At 41.7% G+C, this 24,488-nt stretch overlaps 1 protein-coding gene across 1 annotated transcript; it reads left to right on the plus strand.

Annotated features, from left to right (window-relative positions):
* The first annotated feature begins 235 nt into the window (after positions 1–235).
* On the plus strand, positions 236–24,246 carry MEP1A (meprin A subunit alpha). Its single transcript, XM_043510150.1, has 14 exons — positions 236–413; positions 496–520; positions 627–680; positions 1,900–1,940; positions 2,066–2,141; positions 3,175–3,292; positions 7,433–7,608; positions 12,959–13,180; positions 13,854–14,003; positions 16,768–16,983; positions 19,071–19,544; positions 20,699–20,872; positions 23,090–23,294; positions 23,877–24,246. Exons 1-14 carry the CDS (start codon positions 345–347, stop codon positions 24,022–24,024), a joined length of 2,148 nt encoding a protein of 715 aa, XP_043366085.1. The 5' UTR covers positions 236–344; the 3' UTR covers positions 24,025–24,246.
* The last annotated feature ends 242 nt before the right edge of the window (positions 24,247–24,488 follow it).

The following is a 24,488-nucleotide window of genomic DNA, read 5'->3' on the forward strand; positions in this document are numbered from 1 at the left end:
GAATGAAGACAGGTTTCAGAGTAGCAGCCGTGTTAGTCTGTATTCGCAAAAAGAAAAGGAGTACTTGTGGCACCTTAGAGACTAACAAATTTATTAGAGCATAAGCTGACAGAAAGATATCAGGCTGCTCAGTTATATGTTCTTGCAAATAGCCTTAGGTAAACAATGATCACGATATGATATCATGCAACTGAAAAAATCTTTACTATTTTAATAACTCTCCTGGTAAAAATGATGGGTTCAAAGTTTCTTTCCCGATGATAAGTGCAAAGTTCAAGAAACTGTTCTATAAATTGTAAGCGTTGTAAATTGTAAATGCCCCATTTTCTCTCTCTGCTGCAAGAATGCTTTCCACTTACTTCTTCTCATGCCTATGTCTCTTATTATGCTTTACCTATTGCGTTACATTCTCGGTAAGTCTAACTCTTGTGTTGCCAGATCCTCTCTTTTAGCATGTTATACAACTTCTACCACATGTATTTTGCTCTTTTTCAGGTTAGACACCTTCCGAAGGGAGAAGGTAAGGACTCGGTAAACTATTTCTAGGGTTGAGATATTTTCTTTTATTTTCTGTGGTTGGAGCAGGGAATGTATAATGTTTTCTTCTTAATTTGCTTTTCTTACAGCACGCGATGCTGATGCTGGTGAATTGAGGGAGGACATTCCAGCAATAAACTTAGGTGGGTTGCATTTCTAATTCCCATGCAGTCCTTTTGAGATGGTTGTAAGCAAAATGCTGGTGCAACTTTCTAATATTTAGAAGCTTTAAATTTTTTTTTAGTCTTTTTTTTTTTAAACTGGGTGACATGCTCAGGCAGGGCAGGCAGTCATATCAATGGACATAAACAGACATAATGAAGGCAGTCTGGGACTGACCATCCTCCTGCACCACCAGTATTCCTGAATCTTAGCCCTGCAACAATCCTGCTGTCCAAACCTTGGGCTTCTCCTGCATGAAAACCCGAGGTCATACTGACCTGGGTGGTAATTCGGTGATGTTAATGAACAGCCACTAGGGCTGAGAGCCTTTCTCTCCTGAAGACTCAGAGCTATTGGGCCAGATCTATAGTTGAGGGGAATTTACATTGAAGTGAATGATACTATTCCAATTAACCGTATGACCCAGAGTGGGGTGCCAATTAGGAATTGCTTTAGAAGCCAGTTAGCACTTCCCCCGCTGTCATAACAGCTGTTCTAGAGAGTGGGCAGTAATTTAGTGGCTTTACTGTGTTTCTGTCTGAATTGTATAGAAATTACATGGAAAAACACATAGCAAAATGAACCCACCTCATTTAATTTTCTATATTTTGTAATCTGATTTTGATTATATATATATATATATATATATATATATATATATATATATATAAAATCTATTCTATTCTTATCATTGCAGCAGCTTACCGAAGGACATAGTGGATTCTCAATCATTTAAAGTCTTTATATCAGAACTGATCTCTTTCTAAAAGAGATGCTCTAGCTCAGACACAAGTTCTGGGCTTGATGCAGGAATCATGGGGTGAAATCCTATGGCCAGTGTTATGAAGGAGGTCAGACTTGATGATCGGAATAATTAGAATAGTTTCCTCTAAACTTAAAATCTATGAAGCTTTGATTATAGTGAAGCAAAGACATTGGAGCATAGACAGCCATAAGGCAGAGTAAACCTCTCGTAACATGTTTTTTAGTAACCTGTTGAATCAGGTAGCAGCATCTGCTGTTAATTTAGGGACAGATCCATCACTTCAATGAGACTAGAAACAGGTCCTTCATAATTATCCATAAATGTCACTTGTGGACTTGAAACTTCCACGATTCTATAAACTCAGCATTTTTCAGGATATAACATACAGTATTTAAGATTTCATTTAAATAATCTGTTCCTAAATTGCTTTTCAGCTGCCGGCCTGAACCTCTTTCAGGGGGATATCTTACTGCCAGTAAGTATTTTATAAATGCATGGACGTAATTCGTACTCATCATATTTACAGTACTACTAGTAGCCCTTTTCCCTATTCCAAGGGATGCACCACTGACTGTTAATCTTTCCCCCTTTTTTCAACAGAATAAGCGTAATGCACTGAGAAATGAGAAATACAGATGGAAGTTCCCCATTCCCTATATTCTGGGTGATGACCTCGGTAAAGCAGGCTATATTTTATTCTTCAAATTTTAGGGGCAAATACTGATCTCATTGGAGTTAACATGATACCAGAATTTGACCCTAAGAGAAATGACATTATGACATTCAAAGCTTTTAAAAATACACTAATAAGCATGCCCACCAATTACACTTAAGATCAAAATTCCACAGCATCACAAAGATATAGCAAAAAATGTAATTTAAAGTGTTTGTCTCTGACTGTGATATAGCATAATGCAGTGGCTTTCAAACTGTGGGTCGCGACCCAGTATTGGTTGAGGAATGTAAGGTTCTGGTCAGCTCCGCCGACCAGGCACTTAAAAGTCCCGTTGGCCATGCTGCCCAGCTAAGGGAGGCTAGTTCCTACCTATTCTGACACCGGAAGAGGCCAGCAGCAGGTCCGGCTCTTAGGCAGGAGAGCGATAGGGGGGCTCCACACGCTACTCCCCCCCGAGCACTGGCTCCACGCTCCCATTGGCCAGTTCCTGTGGGCGAGAGCCACGCGGAGCTGCTTGCATGCCTCCGCTTAGGAGCCAGACTTGCTGCTGGCTGCTTCCAGTGCGCAGTGCAGTCCGCGGTGCCAGGACAGACAAGAAGTCTGTCTTTGCACCCCGGCTGTGCTGCTGACTGGGAGCTGCCAGAGGTAACCCTCTGCCCCAACCTCATGCCCCAATCCCCTGTCCCAGCCCTGAGCCCCTCCCCAAACTGAGAGCCCCTTCCTGCACCCCAAACCTCTCATCCATGGCCCCACCCCAGATCCTGCACCCCAACCCAGAGCCCTGACCCCCTCACCCCCTCACCCCCACACCCCCACACCCCAACCCTCTGCCTTAGCCCTGAGCCCCCCCCCATACCCCAGATCCCTCATCCCCAGCTCTGTTAGTTCACGGGCATCAAAAATTTTCTTCTACTGGATAACCAGAAAAAAAGTTTGAAAACCACTGGCATAATGTATGTACAGCATATAGCTTGTCTCCACAGACAAGTGATCTACAATATATTAACAGTACTTTTTGAAATATATTTTCCAGGTCTGAATGCCAAGGGAGTCATACTTGAAGTGTTTGAAATGTTCCGTCTTAAGTCTTGTGTGGATTTCAAGCCATATGAAGGAGAGAGCTCCTATATAAGATTTCAAAAATCTAATGGGCAAGTATTATGATGACCTCCTAGATTCTTGTTTAATTTTCTTTGTGTAGATTTGTTGCACACCCTTAAACAGTCACCACCTTCTTCCCCAAAGGTGTTTCCATTTCAGTGATGGGTGAAGTGATCCCTATGTACACTCCTTACTTATTTTGCAGGGGTGTTGAGAGGCAGAATTTCGGGTTTGAAATCTTTGGAAGAAAAGATGCCATGAAAGCTCAAGTTATTGAAACACAGTTTTTATTTCCTGTGTATAAACTATCCCCAGATCACTGAGTACAAAGGAGGCAGCTAGAAAAAGATAAGAATCTTATCCAGTATATCACTTATGTGTGTTTCTTTTTTCTCAGGGTTTCTTAAAGGCCTTTTCAGAGTCAAAAAGATTATTATAGTTTCCCCTGTCCTCCACTCTGCCTTGGCTCATTTATCCTCCAGACTGAAGAGGCTCTTTCTGGATCCCATCAGGGCCAATTCTGAGTCATCCAGAGAAGTCACCAGTGAATGACATAAAGTGTTCCCTTCCCTTAGATGCTGAGCATGCTGCCTCTGCAACACTCTTAACTCCTGCTGGCCCAGGGCCAAGAAACCGAGCAGGAATCAATAGCAGCATATTATCCCAGCACATTACATATTCCCTCATAAGATGCCTATGTGCTTCTCATCCTAAATCCCACTAGTGACAAATTCTTCTTTAGCACAAGAGGTGGAAGGTTCAGTCTTCACTGATGAGGGCGGTGTCTGTATGTGTATTCCAGTCTGGCCATATGTTTCATGGCAAAATGGCACCCATGATGGGACCATCGGAGGAGAGATTAAAAAGATTCAGACTGTTCATTTTAGGGAGGAGACGACTAAGGGTTGTGTGTGGGGGTATGACAGAGGCCTATACAATCATGAATGGTGTGGAGAAAGTGAATAGGAGAGTGTCATTTACACCTTTACATAACACAAGAACTAGGGGTCACTTGATGAAATTAATAGGCAGTAGCAATAAAACAAACATAAGGAAGTACTTCTTCACAAACACACAGCCAACCTGTGGATCTCATTGCCAGGGGATGTTGTGAAGGCCAAAAGCATAACTGGGTTAAAAAAAGAACTAGATAAATTCATGGAGAATACATCCATCAGTGGGTAGTAGCCAAGGTGGTCAGGGACACAACCCTATTCTCAGGAAGAAAAGGAGTACCCGTGGCACCTTAGAGACTAACAAATTTATTAGAGCATAAGCTTTCGTGAGCTACACCTCACTTCATCGGATGCATTTGGTGGAAAAAACAGAGGAGAGATTTATATACACACACACACACAGAGAACATGAAACAATGGGTTTATCATACACACTGTAAGGAGAGTGATCACTTAAGATAAGCCATCACCAGCAGCAGGGGGGGGAAAGGAGGAAAACCTTTCATGGTGACAAGCAAGGTAGGCTAATTCCAGCAGTTAACAAGAATATCAGAGGAACAGTGGGGGGTGGGGTGGGAGGGAGAAATACCATGGGGAAATAGTTTTACTTTGTGTAATGACTCATCCATTCCCAGTCTCTATTCAAGCCTAAGTTAATTGTATCCAGTTTGCAAATTAATTCCAATTCAGCAGTCTCTCGTTGGAGTCTGTTTTTGAAGCTTTTTTGTTGAAGTATAGCCACTCTTAGGTCTGTGATCGAGTGACCAGAGAGATTGAAGTGTTCTCCAACTGGTTTTTGAATGTTATAATTCTTGACGTCTGATTTGTGTCCATTCATTCTTTTACGTAGAGACTGTCCAGTTTGGCCAATGTACATGGCAGAGGGGCATTGCTGGCACATGATGGCATATATCACATTGGTAGATGCGCAGGTGAACGAGCATCTGATAGTGTGGCTGATGTGATTAGGCCCTATGATGGTATCCCCTGAACAGATATGTGGACAGAGTTGGCTACGGGCTTTGTTGCAAGGATAGGTTCCTGGGTTAGTGGTTCTGTTGTGTGGTGTGTGGTTGCTGGTGAGTATTTGCTTCAGATTGGGGGGCTGTCTGTAAGCAAGGACTGGTCTGTCTCCCAAGATCTGTGAGAGTGATGGGTCGTCCTTCAGGATAGGTTGTAGATCCTTGATGATGCGTTGGAGAGGATTTAGTTGGGGGCTGAAGGTGATGGCTAGTGGCGTTCTGTTGTTTTCTTTCTTGGGCTTGTCCTGTAGTAGGTGACTTCTGGGTACTCTTCTGGCTCTGTCAATCTGTTTCTTCACTTCAGCAGGTGGGTATTGTAGTTGTAGGAATGCATGATAGAGATCTTGCAACAAAGCCCGTTGCCAACTCTGTCCACATATCTATTCAGGGGATACCATCATAGGGCCTAATCACATCAGCCACACTATCAGAGGCTCGTTCACCTGCGCATCTACCAATGTGATATATGCCATCATGTGCCAGCAATGCCTCTCTGCCATGTACATTGGCCAAACTGGACAGTCTCTACGTAAAAGAATGAATGGACACAAATCAGACGTCAAGAATTATAACATTCAAAAACCAGTTGGAGAACACTTCAATCTCTCTGGTCACTCGATCACAGACCTAAGAGTGGCTATACTTCAACAAAAAAGCTTCAAAAACAGACTCCAACGAGAGACTGCTGAATTGGAATTAATTTGCAAACTGGATACAATTAACTTAGGCTTGAATAGAGACTGGGAATGGATGAGTCATTACACAAAGTAAAACTATTTCCCCATGGTATTTCTCCCTCCCACCCCACCCCCCACTGTTCCTCTGATATTCTTGTTAACTGCTGGAATTAGCCTACCTTGCTTGTCACCATGAAAGGTTTTCCTCCTTTCCCCCCCCTGCTGCTGGTGATGGCTTATCTTAAGTGATCACTCTCCTTACAGTGTGTATGATAAACCCATTGTTTCATGTTCTCTGTGTGTGTGTGTGTATATAAATCTCTCCTCTGCTTTTTCCACCAAATGCATCCGATGAAGTGAGGTGTAGCTCACAAAAGCTTATGCTCTAATAAATTTGTTAGTCTCTAAGGTGCCACGGGTACTCCTTTTCTTTTTGCGAATACAGACTAACACGGCTGCTACTCTGAAACCTATTCTCAGGGTGTCCTTAAACTTTCAACTGCTAGAAGCACCTGGCATTGGCCATTATTGGAAGACAGGACACAGGGATAGATGGACCATTGGTCTGACCTAGTATGTCCGTTCTTACGTTTTTAACTCTCGTAGACCTAAGACATTGTGAATGAGCTTGTCTAACAGGCATAACTTGTCATATACTGGCTTCCTGTGATAATGTCTGTTTGTCTTCAGAGCCAGTGACTGCCTTTATTCTGTGTCTTGGTCAACACTGAGCACATTGTCAGCACCGTAACATATAATAAATAATAATATTGGTTATTTAGTTTATTTGAGCATAAGCTTTTGTGAGCTACAGCTCACTTCATCGGATGCATTCAGTGAAGTGAACTGTAGCTCACGAAAGCTTATGCTCAAATAAATTTGTTAGTCTTTAAGGTGCCACAAGTACTCCTTTTCTTTTTGCGGATACAGACTAACACAGCTGCTACTCTGAAACCTGTCATTGGTTATTTAAATATTTATGTGAACATTTTTTCCAACATCATTTTGGATAAAGTAAGTAAATTGAGTCCTTAAATACAGACCTCCAAACTCTTCTCAAGCGACAGCAACAAAAATGATTAAAAGTCCAGAAAACATTACGTGGAGGAAAGATTGAGAAAGTTGGGTTTGTTTAGTCTGGAGGAGAGAAGACTGCAGCGGGACATGATAACAGTTTTCAAGTACATAAAAGGTTGTTACAAGGAGGAGGGTGAAAACTTGTTCTTCTTAACCTCTGAGGATAGGAAAAGAAGCAATGGATTTAAATTGTAGAAAGGGTAGTTTAGGTTGGACATTGTGAAAAACTTCCTAATTGTCATGGTAGTTAAGCACTGGAACAAATTACCCAGGCAGATTATGGAATCTTCATCATTGGAGGTTTTTAAGAGCAGGTTAGACAAACACCTGTCAGGAATGGTCTAGTTATTACTTAGTCCTGCCTTGAGTGCAGGGGACTGGACTAGATGACCTCTTGAGGTGCCTTCCAGTCCTACACTTCTATGGTTATATGACTGTGCACTCTCTCTCTTTCTCAGGTGCTGGTCCATGGTCGGTGATCAGCAGACTGGACAAAACCTTTCCATTGGGCAGCGGTGTGACCATAAAGCTATTGTAGAACACGAGCTCTTACATGCGATGGGATTTTATCATGAACAGTCAAGGACAGATCGGGATGATTACGTGAACATCTGGTGGGATGAAATTCTTCCAGGTCAGTTTTAAATATCAATACAGATTTTGGGAAGTACAGAGAGTATTTTATTTTTCTCACTAATACACTAAGATTTTAAAGCATCCTGACATGGAATTTTAGAGCCAGATGAGAGTCAAGGGTGCAGCATCAGGCATCTCTAAAAGCTGATACTCATGCACGTTTAGATGTAGTAGATAGTCCGACATCATTTTATTTCAGCTCTGCTTTTTTCCCCCCCCTGAGGATAGCACAGATCAGAGAGGCAGCAATGCCTAGTGGCCTCGATGTCAGGAGCCCTGGGTTCTGCTCCTGGCTCTGCCAGTGACCTGCTGTGTGACCTTAAGCAAGTCATTTCACCTCTGCTTTCCCTCTCCCTATTTCTCTGTATTCTCTTTTTGAATTAGAAGCTATTTGGGGCCGGGGCAGTGTTTTACTATGGAGTTATACAGTACTTACAGTACATTGTGGTCCTAGTGCTAGAGGTTAATGTGATATACATAATAATAAGAAAAGGAGAACGCACACATAAAAGTAGAAGAATGGAAGAATTGAGATTCAACAATAATCTGTCCCATGTGACCATGTAACAAATATCACCTCTATTGGCATCCTTATTGCTATTCTCAGCACCAAGACCATGAGCCACTCTTTTACTCTTAGAGGTGGGTCTTTTTGCTCAGTGTTGAGTTTCATTGGTGGGACTGTATAGGGAAGCTTGCGGTATTGTTGCCCATGGTATATGTGATAAACAATGTTCAGGGCTATCCACCCACCACCTTTCACAAGCACTAAATAAATGCAAGACAAACAGAAAGAAAATGTACCAAAATAATTCAGTTATCTAATTAACTGATTGTAAAAATACTCTCTTCTGTCCTCCAAACTGAATAGTTGTCATTTTGTACTAAACGGATAACAGTAGTATATGCTTGCTCACTCAGCTCTGCCCCAACATGTGTCTGACCCATGTGGTGGCAGAAAGGTCTCTAAAAGCGAGAGAGGAGTTGAACATCCATGCCAATTCCTTCCTTAACATCTGTGTTGGGACTGCCAACATGGCATGACTGGGATGGGCAACTCTTGATGGGGGCTTTACATACCGTGTTTTTCATCATTAAACTGAACTAAGAACAACTCACCTCACTTAGGTCACCAAACAGTCATCAGATGGCAATAATTTTCAGTCGCTATTAACTTGAGTTGGATTTGAATATAAAATATAATAATAATATTAAATATAGGGCCTACATGCTTCAGCTGAGTTTGGGGTTCCACTGTGCCAGGTGCTAAACAAATACATAGTAAGAAACAGTTTCTAATCCTTACAATAGACAAGACAGACCAGAAAGTATAATTATCCCCATTTTTTGGATGTGTTGAAAGGCTCCACAACCCATTACCAATAGTCGAATCATAGAAAGGCTGGGCTGGAAGGGACCTTGAGAAGTCCTTTAGTGCAGTCCCCTGTGCTGAGGCAGGACCAGGTCCTAGACCATCCCTGGCAGGTGTTTGTTCAACCTGTTCTTAAACACCGCCAATGATGGGAATTCCACAGCCTCCCTTGGAATTCCACAGCCTCCCTATTCCAAACTGAAATATCCTTATAGTTAGAAAGTTTTTCCTAATATCTAACCTAAATGTTTCTTGGTACAGATTAAGCCCCTTGCTTCTTGTCCTACCATTAGTGAACATGGAGAACAACTGATCACCGTCCTTTTTATAACAGACTTTAACATATTAGAATCTTAGTCTTCTTTTCGCAAGAGTAAACATGCCCAGTTCTTTTAATATTTCCTCATAGGTCAGGTTTTCTAAACCTTTTATCATTTTTGTTGCTCTTCTCTGGATTTGTCCAATTTATCCTCATCTTTCCTAAAGTGTGGCACTCAGGATTGGACCCTACTCCACCTGAGGCCTCACCAGTGCCACATAGAGCAGGACAATTACTTCCCTTGTCTTACATATGACCCTTCTGTTAATAGACCCCAGAATGATATTAGTCTTTTTGGCAACTGCATTACACTGATTCACATTCATAGAATCATAGAACTGTAGAAGATTAGGGTTGGAAGAGACCTCAGGAGGTCATCTAGTACAACCCCCTGCTAAAAGCAATTTGTAATCCACTATAACCCACAGATCCTTTTCAGCAGTACTGACGTCTAGACACCATTTTGTACATGTGCATAACAGTATCCTAGTTATTTCTCATTTTGTAGTTTACATTTGAATTTTCCTTCCTAAGAGTAGTACTTTGCACTTGTCTTTATTGAATTTCATCTTGTTTCATTCAGACCAATTCTCCAATTTGTCAAGGTCATTTTGAATTCTAATCCTGTCCTTCAAAGTGTGTGCAACCCCTCCCATCTTGGTGTCAGCCACAAATTTTATAAGCATACTCTCCACTCCATTATCCAAGTCATTAAAGAAAATATTGAACCATACAGGATCCAGGACTGAATCCTGTGGGACCCCACTAGATATGCCCTCCCAGTCTGACAGCACACCAGGGATAGCTACACTTTGACTATGGTCTTCAACTGGTTGTGCACCCATTTTATGCTATACAATACGAGCATAATCTAGACCACATTTCCCTATTTTGTTTATGAGAATATCATGTGGCATAGTGTCAAAAACCTTACTAAAATCAAGAGATGTCATAACTACTGCTTCCCCCCTATCCACTAGGCCAGTAACCCCATCAAAGAAGGAAATTAGGTTGGTTTGGCATGATTTATTTTTGAAAAATCCATGATGGCTATTCCTTATAACCCTATTCTTCTCCAGGTGCTTACAAATGTATTGATTAATAATTTGTTCCAGTATCTTTCCAGGTATCAAAGTTAGGCTGACTAGTCTATAATTTCCTGGGTCCTCTTTGTTCCCCTTTTTAAAGACAAAAGCTGTGTTTGCCCTTCTCCAGTACTCTGGGACCTCATCCATCTTTCATGAGCTCTTGAAGGTAATTGCTAATGGTTCTGAGATGGCTTCAGCCAATTCCTTAAATACCTTAGGGTGAGTGTCATCAGTCCATGCTTACTTGAATACATCTGATTTATCTGGATATTACTAACCTGTTCTTTCCCTAATTTGGCTTGCATTCCTTCCCTCTTGTTGTCACTATTAATTGTGTTGAGTATCTGATTGCCATTAACCTTTTTAGTGAAGACTGAAGCAAAATAGACATTAAACACATCAGCCTTCTTGATCCCTGGAGCCAGCCAGTCATCAGTTTTCTTTTCTTTTCTTTCTTTTCATATGATCAATAACACCCCTCTCTGCCTCCTCTCAGCCCAAATATGACACATGCAATAAAATGGTAATTGACTGGGAGCATTATAACATTTTCCTGCCTAATGCAAAAAAGGAAAAAATATAGCAAGTGCATGTTAGCGTAACTTTACTGCAGGTACGATGTTCTGCAGGTGTCATTACAAGCTATAGATCCCACTTCCCGCTGGGATAAATCCTGCAGGCCTTACTGAGGGAAAACACCTCTTAAAGTTTATTACGGGAGTTGAGAGACTGCAACTCTAGCTGGGTACTGCATGGGGGATACAGTGGAAGGTTCCACATGCCTTCCTCATATCTTGCATCTGCATAAAGACTGGATAATTTCTGGCTCTGAATCACTGACAATATGTGTCAACAAATGTTGGATTTGTGCAACCTGCCAGCTGCTTCTTCTATTGGCAGCTAGTGCCATGCTCGTCTTAGAACGGATCTTCATCTAAAAGTTATAACTGAGCTTCTGCGTAGACTACCTGCCTCTAAGCTGTAAGAAGCTATAGTGCTACCCTGGGAGGAGTGACATCCTTTCTGATAATGAATCCAGTCAAAGTCTCAATTCCAATCTCTAAAAGGAAATAAACATAAACTTTCAGACAATCCTCAGCCTTGAGTCCCAGACCATTGTGTTGAGCATGTAGCTGCTTACCCCAGTAAACTACACTGGGAAATAGTATAACTGAGGCTATTTAGTAATAATTGTTCATTCAGTGAAGCCACCTGCTATTTCTAACTAAGAAGAATAAGAAATTTCATAGCAGTGAGAAGCAGCCAAAATGTTCACAGTATAGTATGAAATGTTAATTTTTTCCCTCTCTTTCCCTGAAACTCTGCGAGCTTGAAACTGGTCCCTTTTGTGAATTATTTGCACTAAATAGAGGCTATTTTCATAAAAAAAAAATAGGTCTTTCCTTTTTTTATAGCAAAATTGTTTTTAGGAAAATGATGGAAATGTTATGATTTCATGTGCTTCTGCAGCCAAATTAACGTTTTAGTGTCATAGGGATGTGAAAATGGATAAAATTGCAGCAAATGTTATAATATCTAGTGTGGCAAAACTGCGTTTTCACTCAGTTCTAAATGGAAGATGTCATTTGTCCCACAGGCCAGCGGGGGCTGGGAGCACTCTACACACTAAGGATGCATGTTGCATCCATCCCCCTACTGAGCAGAAGTACCCCTGGTTGTTCTACAGTGAACCGAATACCCAGGCAAACATTGCATCAGTAATTAAAGGCTCCAGAATGAGACAAGCTCATCATTCCTTAAGGCTTAATCCTGCGAGGTGCTGAGCACTCTGGCCCCAATTCTTGCAAAGCCTTAAGCTTGGGCTTAACTTTTAAGTGTGTGAGTAGTCTCACTGAGGTCAATAGATTTAGTCACATGAGTAAAATTGAGCAGTTACCTGTATGCTTTGCTGGATTGGAGCCAGAGAGTTTCACACTTTGCAGGATCAAGGCCATAGCTAGAAGAAGACTAACTGTAATGTGAGGCATAAAGGAGGCAGAGAAGGGAAGCAAATGAGACAGAAAAAGGAAAAAACATTCGGAACCACTTTTTCAAAATGTGGCCTTATATATACATGCACCATTTCTGAGCACTGTTACTAGTGCATGCCATCTCATGTGCATAAGTCCAAACTCTGCTCTCACTGATCTAGTTTACATAAGTGTGAGTTAGAGCAGAAGTTGGCTCTTACGATCTATTTATAGGTGCAAGCTGAGTGACCATCAAGCACAAATATAGTTCATGCATGAAAATTCCATCATTTGCCTTCACAAGTGAAAGCTCTCAAAAGCTGCATCTGGCAATTATTTAAATGTGCACAAGCAGAAGACACATGAAATGAAAATTGGGATCTAAAATATGAGGACTTTCTTGTCAAAATTGCTTCATAAACCAATAATGTAAGATTCTAATTCTAACCATATGGTATTTGTCTTTGAATCCACCATATCCATTCTGCATTAATATGTTGTAACTTTTGAGCTTTATTATGTCCATCCCAGGGACATTTTTGCCTTCGGAAAGATTCTGACCATTTTAAGAATGAATCACTCATTTGTTCTTTCACCAGGCCAATCTCACAACTTTGTGAAGTATAACGACATGTTAATCTCCGACCTGAACACCCCCTACGATTATGAATCAGTAATGCATTATGAGCCGTTATCCTTTAACAAAAACGAGAGTGTCCCAACAATCACTGCGAAGATACCAGCATTTAATGACGTTATTGGGCAGCGCTTGGATTTCAGCGCCGTTGACTTAGAAAGACTCAACCGCATGTACAACTGCAGTAAGTCCACACTGAGCCATTGTCAAGTGCTCCACATTTTTGGACTTTAACAGGATTTCTTTGCTCCCCCTTCATTTTTATGTCTAAATAAATAAATAAAAAGATGAGAGAGCCAAATTGGGAGGAATTATAGAAAACTTGTCCTCAGTTTACCTTACTGCGGGGATGAGTGATGTGTGGAGCAGGTTATTTTCCCCATCCCAATCCCTTTCTAGGTCTCTGCTAGCCATTACTGCTTTTGAAGCAGTCCAGCAAGTGAATGAAAGACTTACATTCATCCAATTCTATGCTTCCTTTCATGTGTGCTTTATTCAGGGATCCCCCCCTCAATGAATTAACCTCTTCCTCCTTCAGATCCTTGCAGTTGTGACAACTCCAAGAAATCAGCCAATTGTCAGGTTGTGCATCAGTCAGGGATAGCTGATTTTATTTGCTACCTTCAGGAACCAACAAGTTGTGTAATAGCTCCCTAAGGAATGATTTTGACTACTCAGGGAGGGTAAAGGTTGCAGGATTGTATATGTGCTGTATGATGTGTTGCATAGAAATGTATCCCTCAGGAAAAGCGTACAGAAGGGAAAAATAATTTGAACAGCATTATCCAAGTCTTCCTTAAAACACATTTTATTTACTAGAGTCTTCTTTGGATTTAACTGTATGCATGTTCTTTCAGCTTCAACTCACACCCTTTTGGACCAGTGTGCTTTTGAGTTTGCCAATATCTGTGGCATGGTTCAGGGCACCGGAGATGACGCAGACTGGGTCCATAAGAAGAGCAGCCTCATGGGACAAGAAGACCACACGCTTCTCGGACGCTGCAAAGGTAAAATAAAAAATAAATATGGACCTGAGTAAAAGTTAGGGACCCCAAAGGTCACTTTGTTCATGCCTTAGCATGGGTGACAGCTGTGTTTTACAGACAGCTTCAGACAGATGGTAACATTGCAGCCAACACTTGGAAAAATTTGGCAGCTGATCAAACTGAAAGGTACTTCAAAGCCAGGAAAAGAATGACTATCTTGGAGGATCCTGTTCTAAAGAAGGCTTGTTTGTTATGACCCTGGCCATGCTAGCACCCTTTTCCCTTGTCCCAGCACCTTGGCAATGTGTTTCCTTTTGATAATGAGGAACAAAGGTGCTGATATTACCAGTGCCAAAACAGAACCTTTTTGCAATATACACTGCATTCTCTAGACCAGATCAGCAATATTAAAGAGGACAAAGAACATGTATTATAGTTTAACTAGAGGCATAATAAATATATGCTGGAATGTGACCTACCCTATCTACCTCTGTTTGATTAACAATGATTTTAGCACAACATAAGAGTGAAGAGTTGCACGCAAATCTCTGATAACTGTTACATTTGAAACATAAACGAAGTGTGAGGCGTGTTGAGGCTGGCACAGTCTCAGGTCAATATTTGGTTTCCTAAAGAATCAAACAACAATGATTTTTAAGGTCCTTCTATTCATGTGTTGAATGACAATTTTACACAAAATCCACAGTTTTCTATTTTTCAAACTAGTGGAATCACAAAAAAATGCAAGGTCAGTCCCTAGTATGAGCCAGTCACAGAGCCCGGCAGTGTCAGTCCAGGAAGAATTTGCTCACACATTAAAGTAAAGAAAAATTCTCAAAGGCTTGTTTGACAACTAAGGACCAGATTTTTCATTATGTAGTCAGGCAGAACTCCCTCGGACTTCGGGAAAATATGATTTCAGTGGGAATTTTGCCTGAGTAAGAAGTGCAGGTATAATGACCCTAAGCATGAGCCGCTATCATTTGAGCTAAAGGAGCAATTCCATTTGCTGGCAGCTGTGGTACACTCTTATCCCCTTATGTGGACCAGCCACTAAAGTGAAGAAGACACGGAGACTCACACTCTCTCAGGAATGGTTACACAGGATCAGGTACAATTTAAACTAGGAATGGGAAATGATACTTGGAAGCAATCTAAGGATCGCCAATAGAACAGCCTTCAGGCTTTCTTTGAATTCTTTCCCCTCCTGTGACAATCAAAGTCCAGACACCCCCAGGAGAGAACAGGGGGGTCTGAACCCCAAGGGATAAGCAATTGAATCAGTGGGTTCTACACAATGTTACAGAGTAGAACTGTAGGTTAAGTAAGGTCTTTCATGAAAAGCATGTAATGTCTGAAACTTGATGGTCATTTGGAGATCAGAGAGGAGTCCGTGGCACCTTAAAGACTAAAAGATTTATTTGGGCATAAGCTTTCATGGGTAAAAAACCCACTTCTTCAGATGTGAGAGGGGTAGCCATGTTAGTCTGGATCTGTAAACGCGGCAAAGAGTCCTGTGGCACCTTATTGTTGGATGCATCCAACGAAGTGGGTATTCACCCACGAAAGCTTATGCTCAAATACGTCTGTTAGTCTATGAGGTGCCACAGGACTCTTTGCCACTTCTTCAGATGGTTATGAATGTATGCGTGGAGATATGTGTAGAACATTGTCCTAGTAATGAGGGTGCAGCTGCCGTGTCACCTCCCACCAGGCAGACAGGCAGGGCACCTCCCAGGCTCGCTGTTTACATGAAACTAACTCCAAGATGATGGTTGGTGGACTAAGGGAGCCTGGAGGGAGTTTCCCCACTCTCTGTAACCATGAATTCTCATAGCCTGAAAGGAAGAGGAAAAAACTGCAAACTCACCCAGTTAAAAGGGAAGTTGTTTGAAGTGCAGGCTATGCAGAAACTCAGGGCCAGCATCTAAGCAGGGTGCTGTTCCTTAAAAACTGGATCCCCTCTAGGACAGAGGGCATGCTGGAAAACTGTTCAGTGGCAATAGGTTACTTGTGTTAGAGAAGGGTATTTTGCTAATATTGAAGTGTAAAGTCTGAGGTTGCGTCTCTATGGTTAAGTTCTGTGTAACTTGGTATGTGTTTTCTTTTCCTTGTGATTTCATCTCTGAATCTGTGATTTTTCTATTAAATAAACTTTTTGTTTATTTTTACCCTGAGCAGTTATCTGTCGACTGGGTCAGTTTGCGCTCCTTCTGGGATGATGATCCCAACGGAAAAAGTCCAAGTGTCTGGTAGTTAAGAACTCAGGGGATGGATATAGGGAGAGTCGGGAGCAGAAGAGCTATTGGGGTCACCCTACAAGGAGTAACTAAGTGGGTGGCTGCTGGCATCGGAGCTCTGAGCTATTGCAGCATAGCATTAAGGCACCCAAAGTTATACAGCAGGCAGTGACAGAACCCCTTTCCTGTCTGTGTGATCCCCAAAATGTCACACCCCCATTTTTTATTTCACAGGTGTAACTAAAGGGACTTTGGCTGTTTGACAATACAGTCTAGTGACTAGAGAAAGACTGGGGTCAAGCCCCTGGATACTATTCCTGGGTCTTCTGTGTAGCCTCTCTGTGCTTCAGTTTCCCTATTGGTGACATGGGGATATGAGATAATACCAAAAAGATGATGGGCATTGTTAGGCTTAAGAAAAGCACCACTAACTATACATGCAGCTGTTTCATCTGAACTGTACATACATTTATGCAACCACAAGTCATATGCAGCAGGCAAAAAGATTAAGAAGAGGCAATAATTAATGCTCACTTTCTCTGTAGATGCTGGTTCTTTCATGTACTTCAGCACTAGCTCTGGCCAGGCAGACGATATGGCTCTCCTAGAATCCCGGATCCTTTACCCAAAGAGAACTCAGCAGTGTCTCCAGTTCTTCTATAAGATCTCCGGAAGCCCCTTGGACAAGCTTGTCATCTGGGTTAGAAAGGACAACGGCACCGGGACTGTTAACATGCTGGTTAAAGTCAAAACCTTTCAAGGTATTTTTGAAAATATTAGACTACCAAAAATTGGGGGGGGGGGTAAGGGATACCATAGTGTGTTCAGAAATGAGACAAACTGGTTCAGAAACACAAGAGTTTTCCTAAACCAATCAGGTCAGCATCTTGCTATCCAGGTAGGCATTCTGGTATCTGAGCACAACATACCTACTAGGTAGATGGCTGTATGTAAGCCCTGGATGGTGAAATTTGAATGGTCCCAAACAATTTAGGACACCATTTTAATGCTTTGGGTAAGAGCAAAGCAGGACTGTAAAAGATTTACATTTGCAAGATGGGGGTAATTAATCACTGTTCTCATGTAAATAGGAGCAATGATCCTCGGCATTGTTAATGCAAATAAGACCTTTCATTCCTGACAAGTTGCACATGTATTTGCTTCTAGAGCATTTTCCATGCAGAAAATTCATCAATTCCTTATTGCTTGCCAGTAGAACATGGTTCCAATGATTCACTGAATTTAAGTGGTTTTAGAGTAGCAGCCATGTTAGTCTGTATTCGCAAAAAGAAAAGGAGTGCAGTGAGCTGTAGCTCACGAAAGCTTATGCTCAAATAAATGTGTTAGTCTCTAAGGTGCCACAAGTACTCCTTTTCTTTTTGTGAATTTAAGTGGCACCATCTAATACAAGTGCTTTGACATCAAACTTTAAACTTGTGTCTGAACAGAGAACACTTAGGACATCCTGGGGGCACCATGGAATAATAGGGAAGGGCAAATGGTTAGCTAATGAATGGTCTCAGTATGGACCACACAAAGTCAGAGACCTAATAGTCCATATTCTGACAGTATATCAGTCATACTAACTATAAGTGTGAGTAAAGGTATCAGAATCCGGCTCTCCTACAACAGAAAGGGCAACATTCAGCCCTTGTGTCACTCTAACGACTGCCATAGAGTCACCTCGAGGAAGGATCTGACTCTGATGGTTTATTTTGAGATAACTTTAGACCAAGTTAAAAAAATGCAAACCCAAACATTGATGAGAGTTGCCACTTTTGTGGGTTTGCTCAACAGCACAAACTCAGCTACCGTGAAATGGTATTGTGGTGGCAATACCCAGGGAGTTTGGGGGACCTAGGAATATCCTGCAGGTGGGATTTTCAGGATGAAGGATTTTACCTTGGCAAAATCAGGGTGATATTGGGACAGCTGGTGCCAGCCTCCCTGAGCCTCTTGTTTGTCTCATTGACCTCTTATCTCTTGTCTTTCAAAGTGTAAGCTCTTTGGGTTAGAGACTGCTATTTACTAAATATTTGTATGGCACCTAGCACAATGTGCCCCTGGCCTAGCTGAGCTCTGGTGATACTGAAATATAAATGTACAATAGCAACAACTTGAAATCTCCACCCTTCAGGGTTATGGGGAAATCCACGTCTTAGTATGCGGTTTAAATAAGTGTTTGGAGAACAATAAATGTGCTACTAAAGACTTGTCCACGCTTCAAAATTAAGTCAACTTAAATCACTGTATAGATACCACTGTAATTCACAACCACACTTCTTCTGTCAGTGGTGCGCGTCCTCACCAGGAGCGTCCACTGACTGAAGTGGGGCATTGTGGGACACTGACAGCTGGAGTCTGGCAGTCCCACATGGGGATAATATCTGCACCCTGCCCCCCTGCATCACCTTGGTGCTGACAGCCCAAGCTGTCAGCTGGATGCCAGGCTCACAGCTGGGCCCTCTCCCTCACTCCAGCACTGACAGCTGCCTTGGCGCTGACAGCCCGAGCTGTTAGCCAGGGACCAGGTGAGCCACATGCTTGGATGACAGCTCAGGCTGTCACGCCAGGGTGTGGGAGGAGGCGGCTGACAATTTGGGTGGTCAGTGGTAGGGCGGGGGTGGGGCCCTAACTACATCGATATAAGCGCTATGCCTCTTCTGGAGGTGGAGTCATTATGTTGGCATAGTGGGCTACTTACTTTGGTGGAAGCAGCATTCTAGTGTAGACACTGACATTGTAAAGTCAACGTAAGCCACCTTGTGCTGACCTAACTCTTTAAGGTAGACCACGCCTAAGGTATATTGTTATTAATCGTGTCCCTTGTTCTCGTTTCTTCTGGTAGGAGATAGCGACCACAATTGGAAAATTGCCCATGTGACCCTCAATGTTCAAGAAAAGTTCAGATACGTCTTCCAAGGACTCAGGGGCAATCCTAGCAGCTCATCTGGTGGAATTTTTATTGATGATGTCACCCTAACTGAGACACCGTGCCCCAGTGCTGTGTGGCTCATTCGGAACTTCACCCATATTCTCCAGACTTCTGTTTCAGGCTCTGTGATGCGTAGTCCCCGGTTTTATAGTTCTGAGGGTTATGGTTACGGTATATCTTTGTATCCTCGTGGCACATCTAATTCCTACTATCCAGATTACATCCGCATTTCTTTTCACTTGTGCAGTGGAGAGAATGATGATGTTCTGCAATGGCCTGCTGAGAACAGACAAGCTATTTTAACAGTGCTAGACCAGTACCCTGACATCAGGAACAGGATGTCCTCAAGCAGGAGCTTCACAACAGACAAGAGCCAAGTTTTGACAGGTAAGTGGCTTCTGCATGAAAATGACTGAAGCAGCATGCACAAGAGAAAGGGAGTGTGATTCAGTGGAGAGGGCATGGGACTTGGAGTCAGGAGGCCTAGTTTCCATTCCCAGCTCTTCTGTTACTTGGTCAGGTGACCTTGGGCAAGTTTCTTCCCTTTTCTGCGCCTCAAACTCCTTATCTGTAAAATGGGAATAGTGATATAAGCTCATGTGGGATAAAAATGTGCTCTGTAAGTGTTAAGTGTTTATTAATAATTATTATTTATTATTATAGGGGCAAATGAGCCCAGAGATATATGAGTTTGACTCTAAATATAAAGTTCTTCAAAGCAAAGTCAAGACCCAGAATTCTGCCTGTGTTCTTAGAATGGGCTCAGGGAGATCAGAATACTTCCAAGCTAATGACATGATCTGATGAGTGGTGTGTCAAAATGTGACATTGCAACACCACAAGAGCATCACCTTCCCGTGATGCACCTGACCAACTGAACGTGCAGATTTTGTGGTTTGGCAAACTTGAATACAGACAGCTTGGTTGCATTTAGATTGTCATCCAAAAACTGTCATGCAAAGCATCTAAAGCATTTTATTTAATGAATAAAGTAGTTGGAAATCTGTGGGAGTTCTGAGTTATCATCATCCAGAGCACATCCAGTAATCCCCGCCCCCCCCATCCATATCTCTGTCTCCATCTATTGCCTCTTGCCTTATTCTTAGATTATAAACTCTTTGGGGAAGAGGCAGTCTTTCTGTTCTATGTTTGTACAGAACCCAGCTGGTTCATAACTATAACTCCTATGTGATATTGTAATAAAATTAATAATAAGAACAATAAAGAGTTTGATGGCACAGTAAAACCGCAACAGCTGAGTCCCCATCTCTCCATACCTTTCTCAGTATGATCTTTTCTATATTAATGTTTTTAATTACAAAAATTTTTCACAGAACAATAATGATGGATAAAATCTAGAACCTCTAAACTCTCACACAAGTTTTCAAAATCTGAATCTAACTTTGTGGCATGACTTCACCACTAGTTTTTTAATGCAGAAAAAGTCCTTGTAATGTTTTAACATCTATCACTGAATAACATTTGGTTCTAGGCTTTTTGCTGATTAAAAACAAGTCATGAATAATCCTATTATTTTTCAGATAAAAATGATACTTCAATATGGGATAAACCATCTGTTGTTGGAACATTCGACCCTTCATGCAACTGTAATAGAAGCGTAGACTGGGGGTGGAATAATTTCATCTCTCACAAACATCTGAGACAGAGGAATTTCCTGAAAAATGATGACCTCATTATTTTTGCAGAATTTAAAGGTGCAGATTCTTTTCTTTCTCTTCATAGAATCACAGAAGATTAGGGTTGGAAGAGACCTCAGGAGGTTATTTAGTCCAACCCCCTGCTCAAAGTAGGACCAACCCCAACTAAATCAAACTGAACAGGCTTTTCCTTCAATGTCAGTTCAGATGGGTATTCCAATAATGATTGTCATCAATCTCTGAGCCCCTTCTATTTTGCAGGGCCAGATTTTTAAAGGTGTTTAGGTACCTAAAGATGCAGGTAGGCACCTTGTGTGATTTTTGAAGAGCTCCTAGGTGTCTAACTCCCATTGATTTCAATAAGAGTTAGGCACCTAGGCATTTTTGAAAATCCCAGTGGGTGCTTATCTGCATCTTTAGGTCCCTAGATACCTTTAAAAATCTGGCCTGTGGCGTCTGTTTGGAAAAGGATGTCTGGAATTGAACACAGTATTCCAAGTAAGGATGTATAATTGATTGATATAATGAGCTAGTATATTTTCAATAATCACCCCTGCTCCTAATTTCCATCTTATGTCTTGATTGCTTGTTTTTGGCTTGGGTGTCCATTTTTGGAAGGATATCTCTTTGATTGAATAACCTCTTGAACCTTGCCATTTAATCTTCTGGGGTAACATTTTCAGAAGAGCTTAAGTGATTTAGGAGTCTAAATTTCATTTTCAAAAGTGACGGCATTTTAGATCCAAAGTCCCATTGACTTTCAACGGAAAGGAAATCAAAATCCTTAGAAGACAAAATAATTGACTTTCAATGGGACTTAGGCTCCTAGGCCCCAGATCCTCAAAGGTATTTAGGCACCTAATGCCTACTGATTTCTGTGGGAGTTGGGTGTCTAAATGCATTTGAGGATCTGGGCCCAAGAGTTCTAATTTTCTTGAAAATGGGACTTAGTCTCATATTTTGCTTGGACACTTGAAAATTTCATCCCCAATCTTCTCTTACATGCCTGCATGCTTCCTTTTCTGTTGGGGGTATGCTTTCCTTCTGGGATACTCTGCACAGGTTGCTTGAATAGCCTCCATCAGGAGTCTAAAGATTTTAATTTCCATTCTTTTGTCTTGGGGGTCAGCTAACTTCTTTACCCATCTCCAGTGTATTACTAAGGGCTTGTCTACACTTGAATGCTACAGCAGCACAGCTACAGTGCTGCAGGTGTACTGCTGCAGTTTTAAGTGTAGACACACCCTAAGATGAGACTAGCCTGTCCTCCTCTGTTCTTGTCCATTCTCTTTCCAAGAAGCAATCATTTAATGTGTCGAGAAATTGCCACTCTAAACCTTGTTCCATCAGGACACTTGATCTGTTTATACCCAGCTAACTGAAATCACCATTGATTACTGTTTCTTAGAATTCATTGCTTCTTTGACCTCCCTCAGCATTGTGCACTCAATTATAACCTTTCCCTGATCTGGAAGCTGGTAGAACAACCCTATTAATATCTTTCTATTGTTATTACGTGGAACTTGTATCCATACAGATTTGATATTTGTCACTCCACCATGTTTCAGCAAAGCCCTTTATATTCTAATTCACCTATTTCTGCTTTAAGATCTTCCTTTAAATAGTGCCTCCAAACTTCATCAACTTTCTGTGCCAGCAGTCTGGTTACACTTTGGTTAATGTGGAGCCTGAAAATTCCCCAGTGCCTAATAAAATGAAACTCCTCCTGCTTATGCCATCTTGGCATCCATGTATTAAAATCTTGATGTTTCCCCCTTTTAGCTAGCCCCATGTGAGGGCATTTCAGAGAAAGCTACCATAGAAGCCTTGCACTGAAGTCATTTGCCAAGTAATCTCTGTTATTGGTGAAGTGATTCCTATATGTGTTAGTGGTGGGTTCAGACTGTAAAATGTGGATCTGGATTTCAAGCATCCCAGGCTGTAAGGTTTTAATTTGATCCATTCTATTTTATATATATAGAAAGTATACGTATGTATACATGGAGATATATATAGGTATAGATATAGATATAGAGAGAGATACAAATATACATATAGAAAGTATATGTATATATACATGGATATATTATATGTATCAATGTATATAGCAGGGGCATGTTCTCCTCTTTTTGTACATGCAGAGCTTCCTCCAATACGAGTGTGGAGCAAGGAGAGAAAATATGTCATTGTTGAGATCCTTTCGGATGAAAAGAGCAATATATAATAATATCAGTCGCTATTAATCGGTGTCTCTCTTTTTTTCCTTTTCAAAAGATCTCACCAATCTCAAAAAGACTGAAGTCCCTATTAAATCTGCCCAATCCATCACCAAAGACCTTATTCTTGAAAGGCAAAGGAGATCAGCCCTGAACTCTGGCTCCCTTGAAGACTGGCTGTCCCACAAGAGAGATCCGTGTGACCCAAATCCTTGCCAAAATGATGGCGTCTGTGTGAATGTGAAAGGGAAAGCAAGCTGCAGGTACCACAGGCCCCTTTCATGCCAGCCACAGATTTCTCATACACTAGCTGATGCATCTAATAAACATTCAGCTCATGAGAAGATAAGACTCTCCGTTCACTGCTACAGACATTAGTATCAAGTCCTCCACATTGTCAGGCACAGTGACAGGAACACAGCACTCCTTTGCTCAGCTTTTGGGAATTCTCTTACTAGCAGTCCTCAAGGGAGTGCAGGGACTGCTCCCTTTGTGGGTGCTCCCAGGGGACATAAATTACCCTAAAGGAAGTGGGGATGATGTGGGAGACTTGGCCTGAAACCCTCTACTGGGAACTGCCCCATGCAACCCAGCCATTTTGGGGCAGAGGAGACTCCTTGAGCTCCCTCTCCTTCTCAGCTCTGGGATGGGGTGCCCCATAGGACCCTGCTCAAGGTTGGGTCTAGATGGAACATCCTCTCTCAAACCAAACAGTCCTCAGTCCACAGCAGACAGGCCCCTGAATTCTTTCAGGAGTTCTGAATGTAGATGGATGATCTTGCAATGTCCCTGCAGGGCAGGAAAATACACCCCAAGCCTTTACATTTGTTGCCTTTTATTCCCAGGTGTCCCTCAGGCAACACCTTCTTCTATACAGGTGAGAGATGCCAGGCTGCACAGGTCCATGGGAATCTCCTTGGAATGATGGTTGGTGGAGCCGCAGGAACAATAGTATTAATTATCATAATTGTTTCCATGCTAACTAGAAGATAAATGCTTCAGCATAATGTTTTTCCTGGAGCTTGAGAGCGTTTGATTTTTAATTAAAACAGATGCAGGAATAAAATATGTAGAAACTCTCAAGATATGGATATAGAAATGTTCTACTAAAATCTCAGTGACAATGCATTTGCTCTGCAGGGCATAGCATTTAAAGATCCTTCACCTAGAATTTTTGTTTAATAAAGGTTTATAACATGAGAACAACCTGGAGAATCTTTTCTGCGTGTTCTTTTATCAGATTGTTGTTTCTTCTAAGACAAGCAGGAATGAGGAGATCCCATGCATTTGATCTACCCAGCAGAAAATAGCCAATGTTCAAACTCAGGTAAAGTAACTGGAAGAATTTTTTAAATGACTGAGATAAATTCCCTTATGGAAAGAGCCCATAGAATTCAACAGGAACAGACCCAATGGGCTTCTTTAGAAATATAATAAACCTCTATAGCAATTACTCT

This window comes from Dermochelys coriacea, chromosome 3 (genome assembly GCF_009764565.3).
Source record: "Dermochelys coriacea isolate rDerCor1 chromosome 3, rDerCor1.pri.v4, whole genome shotgun sequence".
Lineage (NCBI taxonomy): Eukaryota > Metazoa > Chordata > Testudines > Dermochelyidae > Dermochelys > Dermochelys coriacea.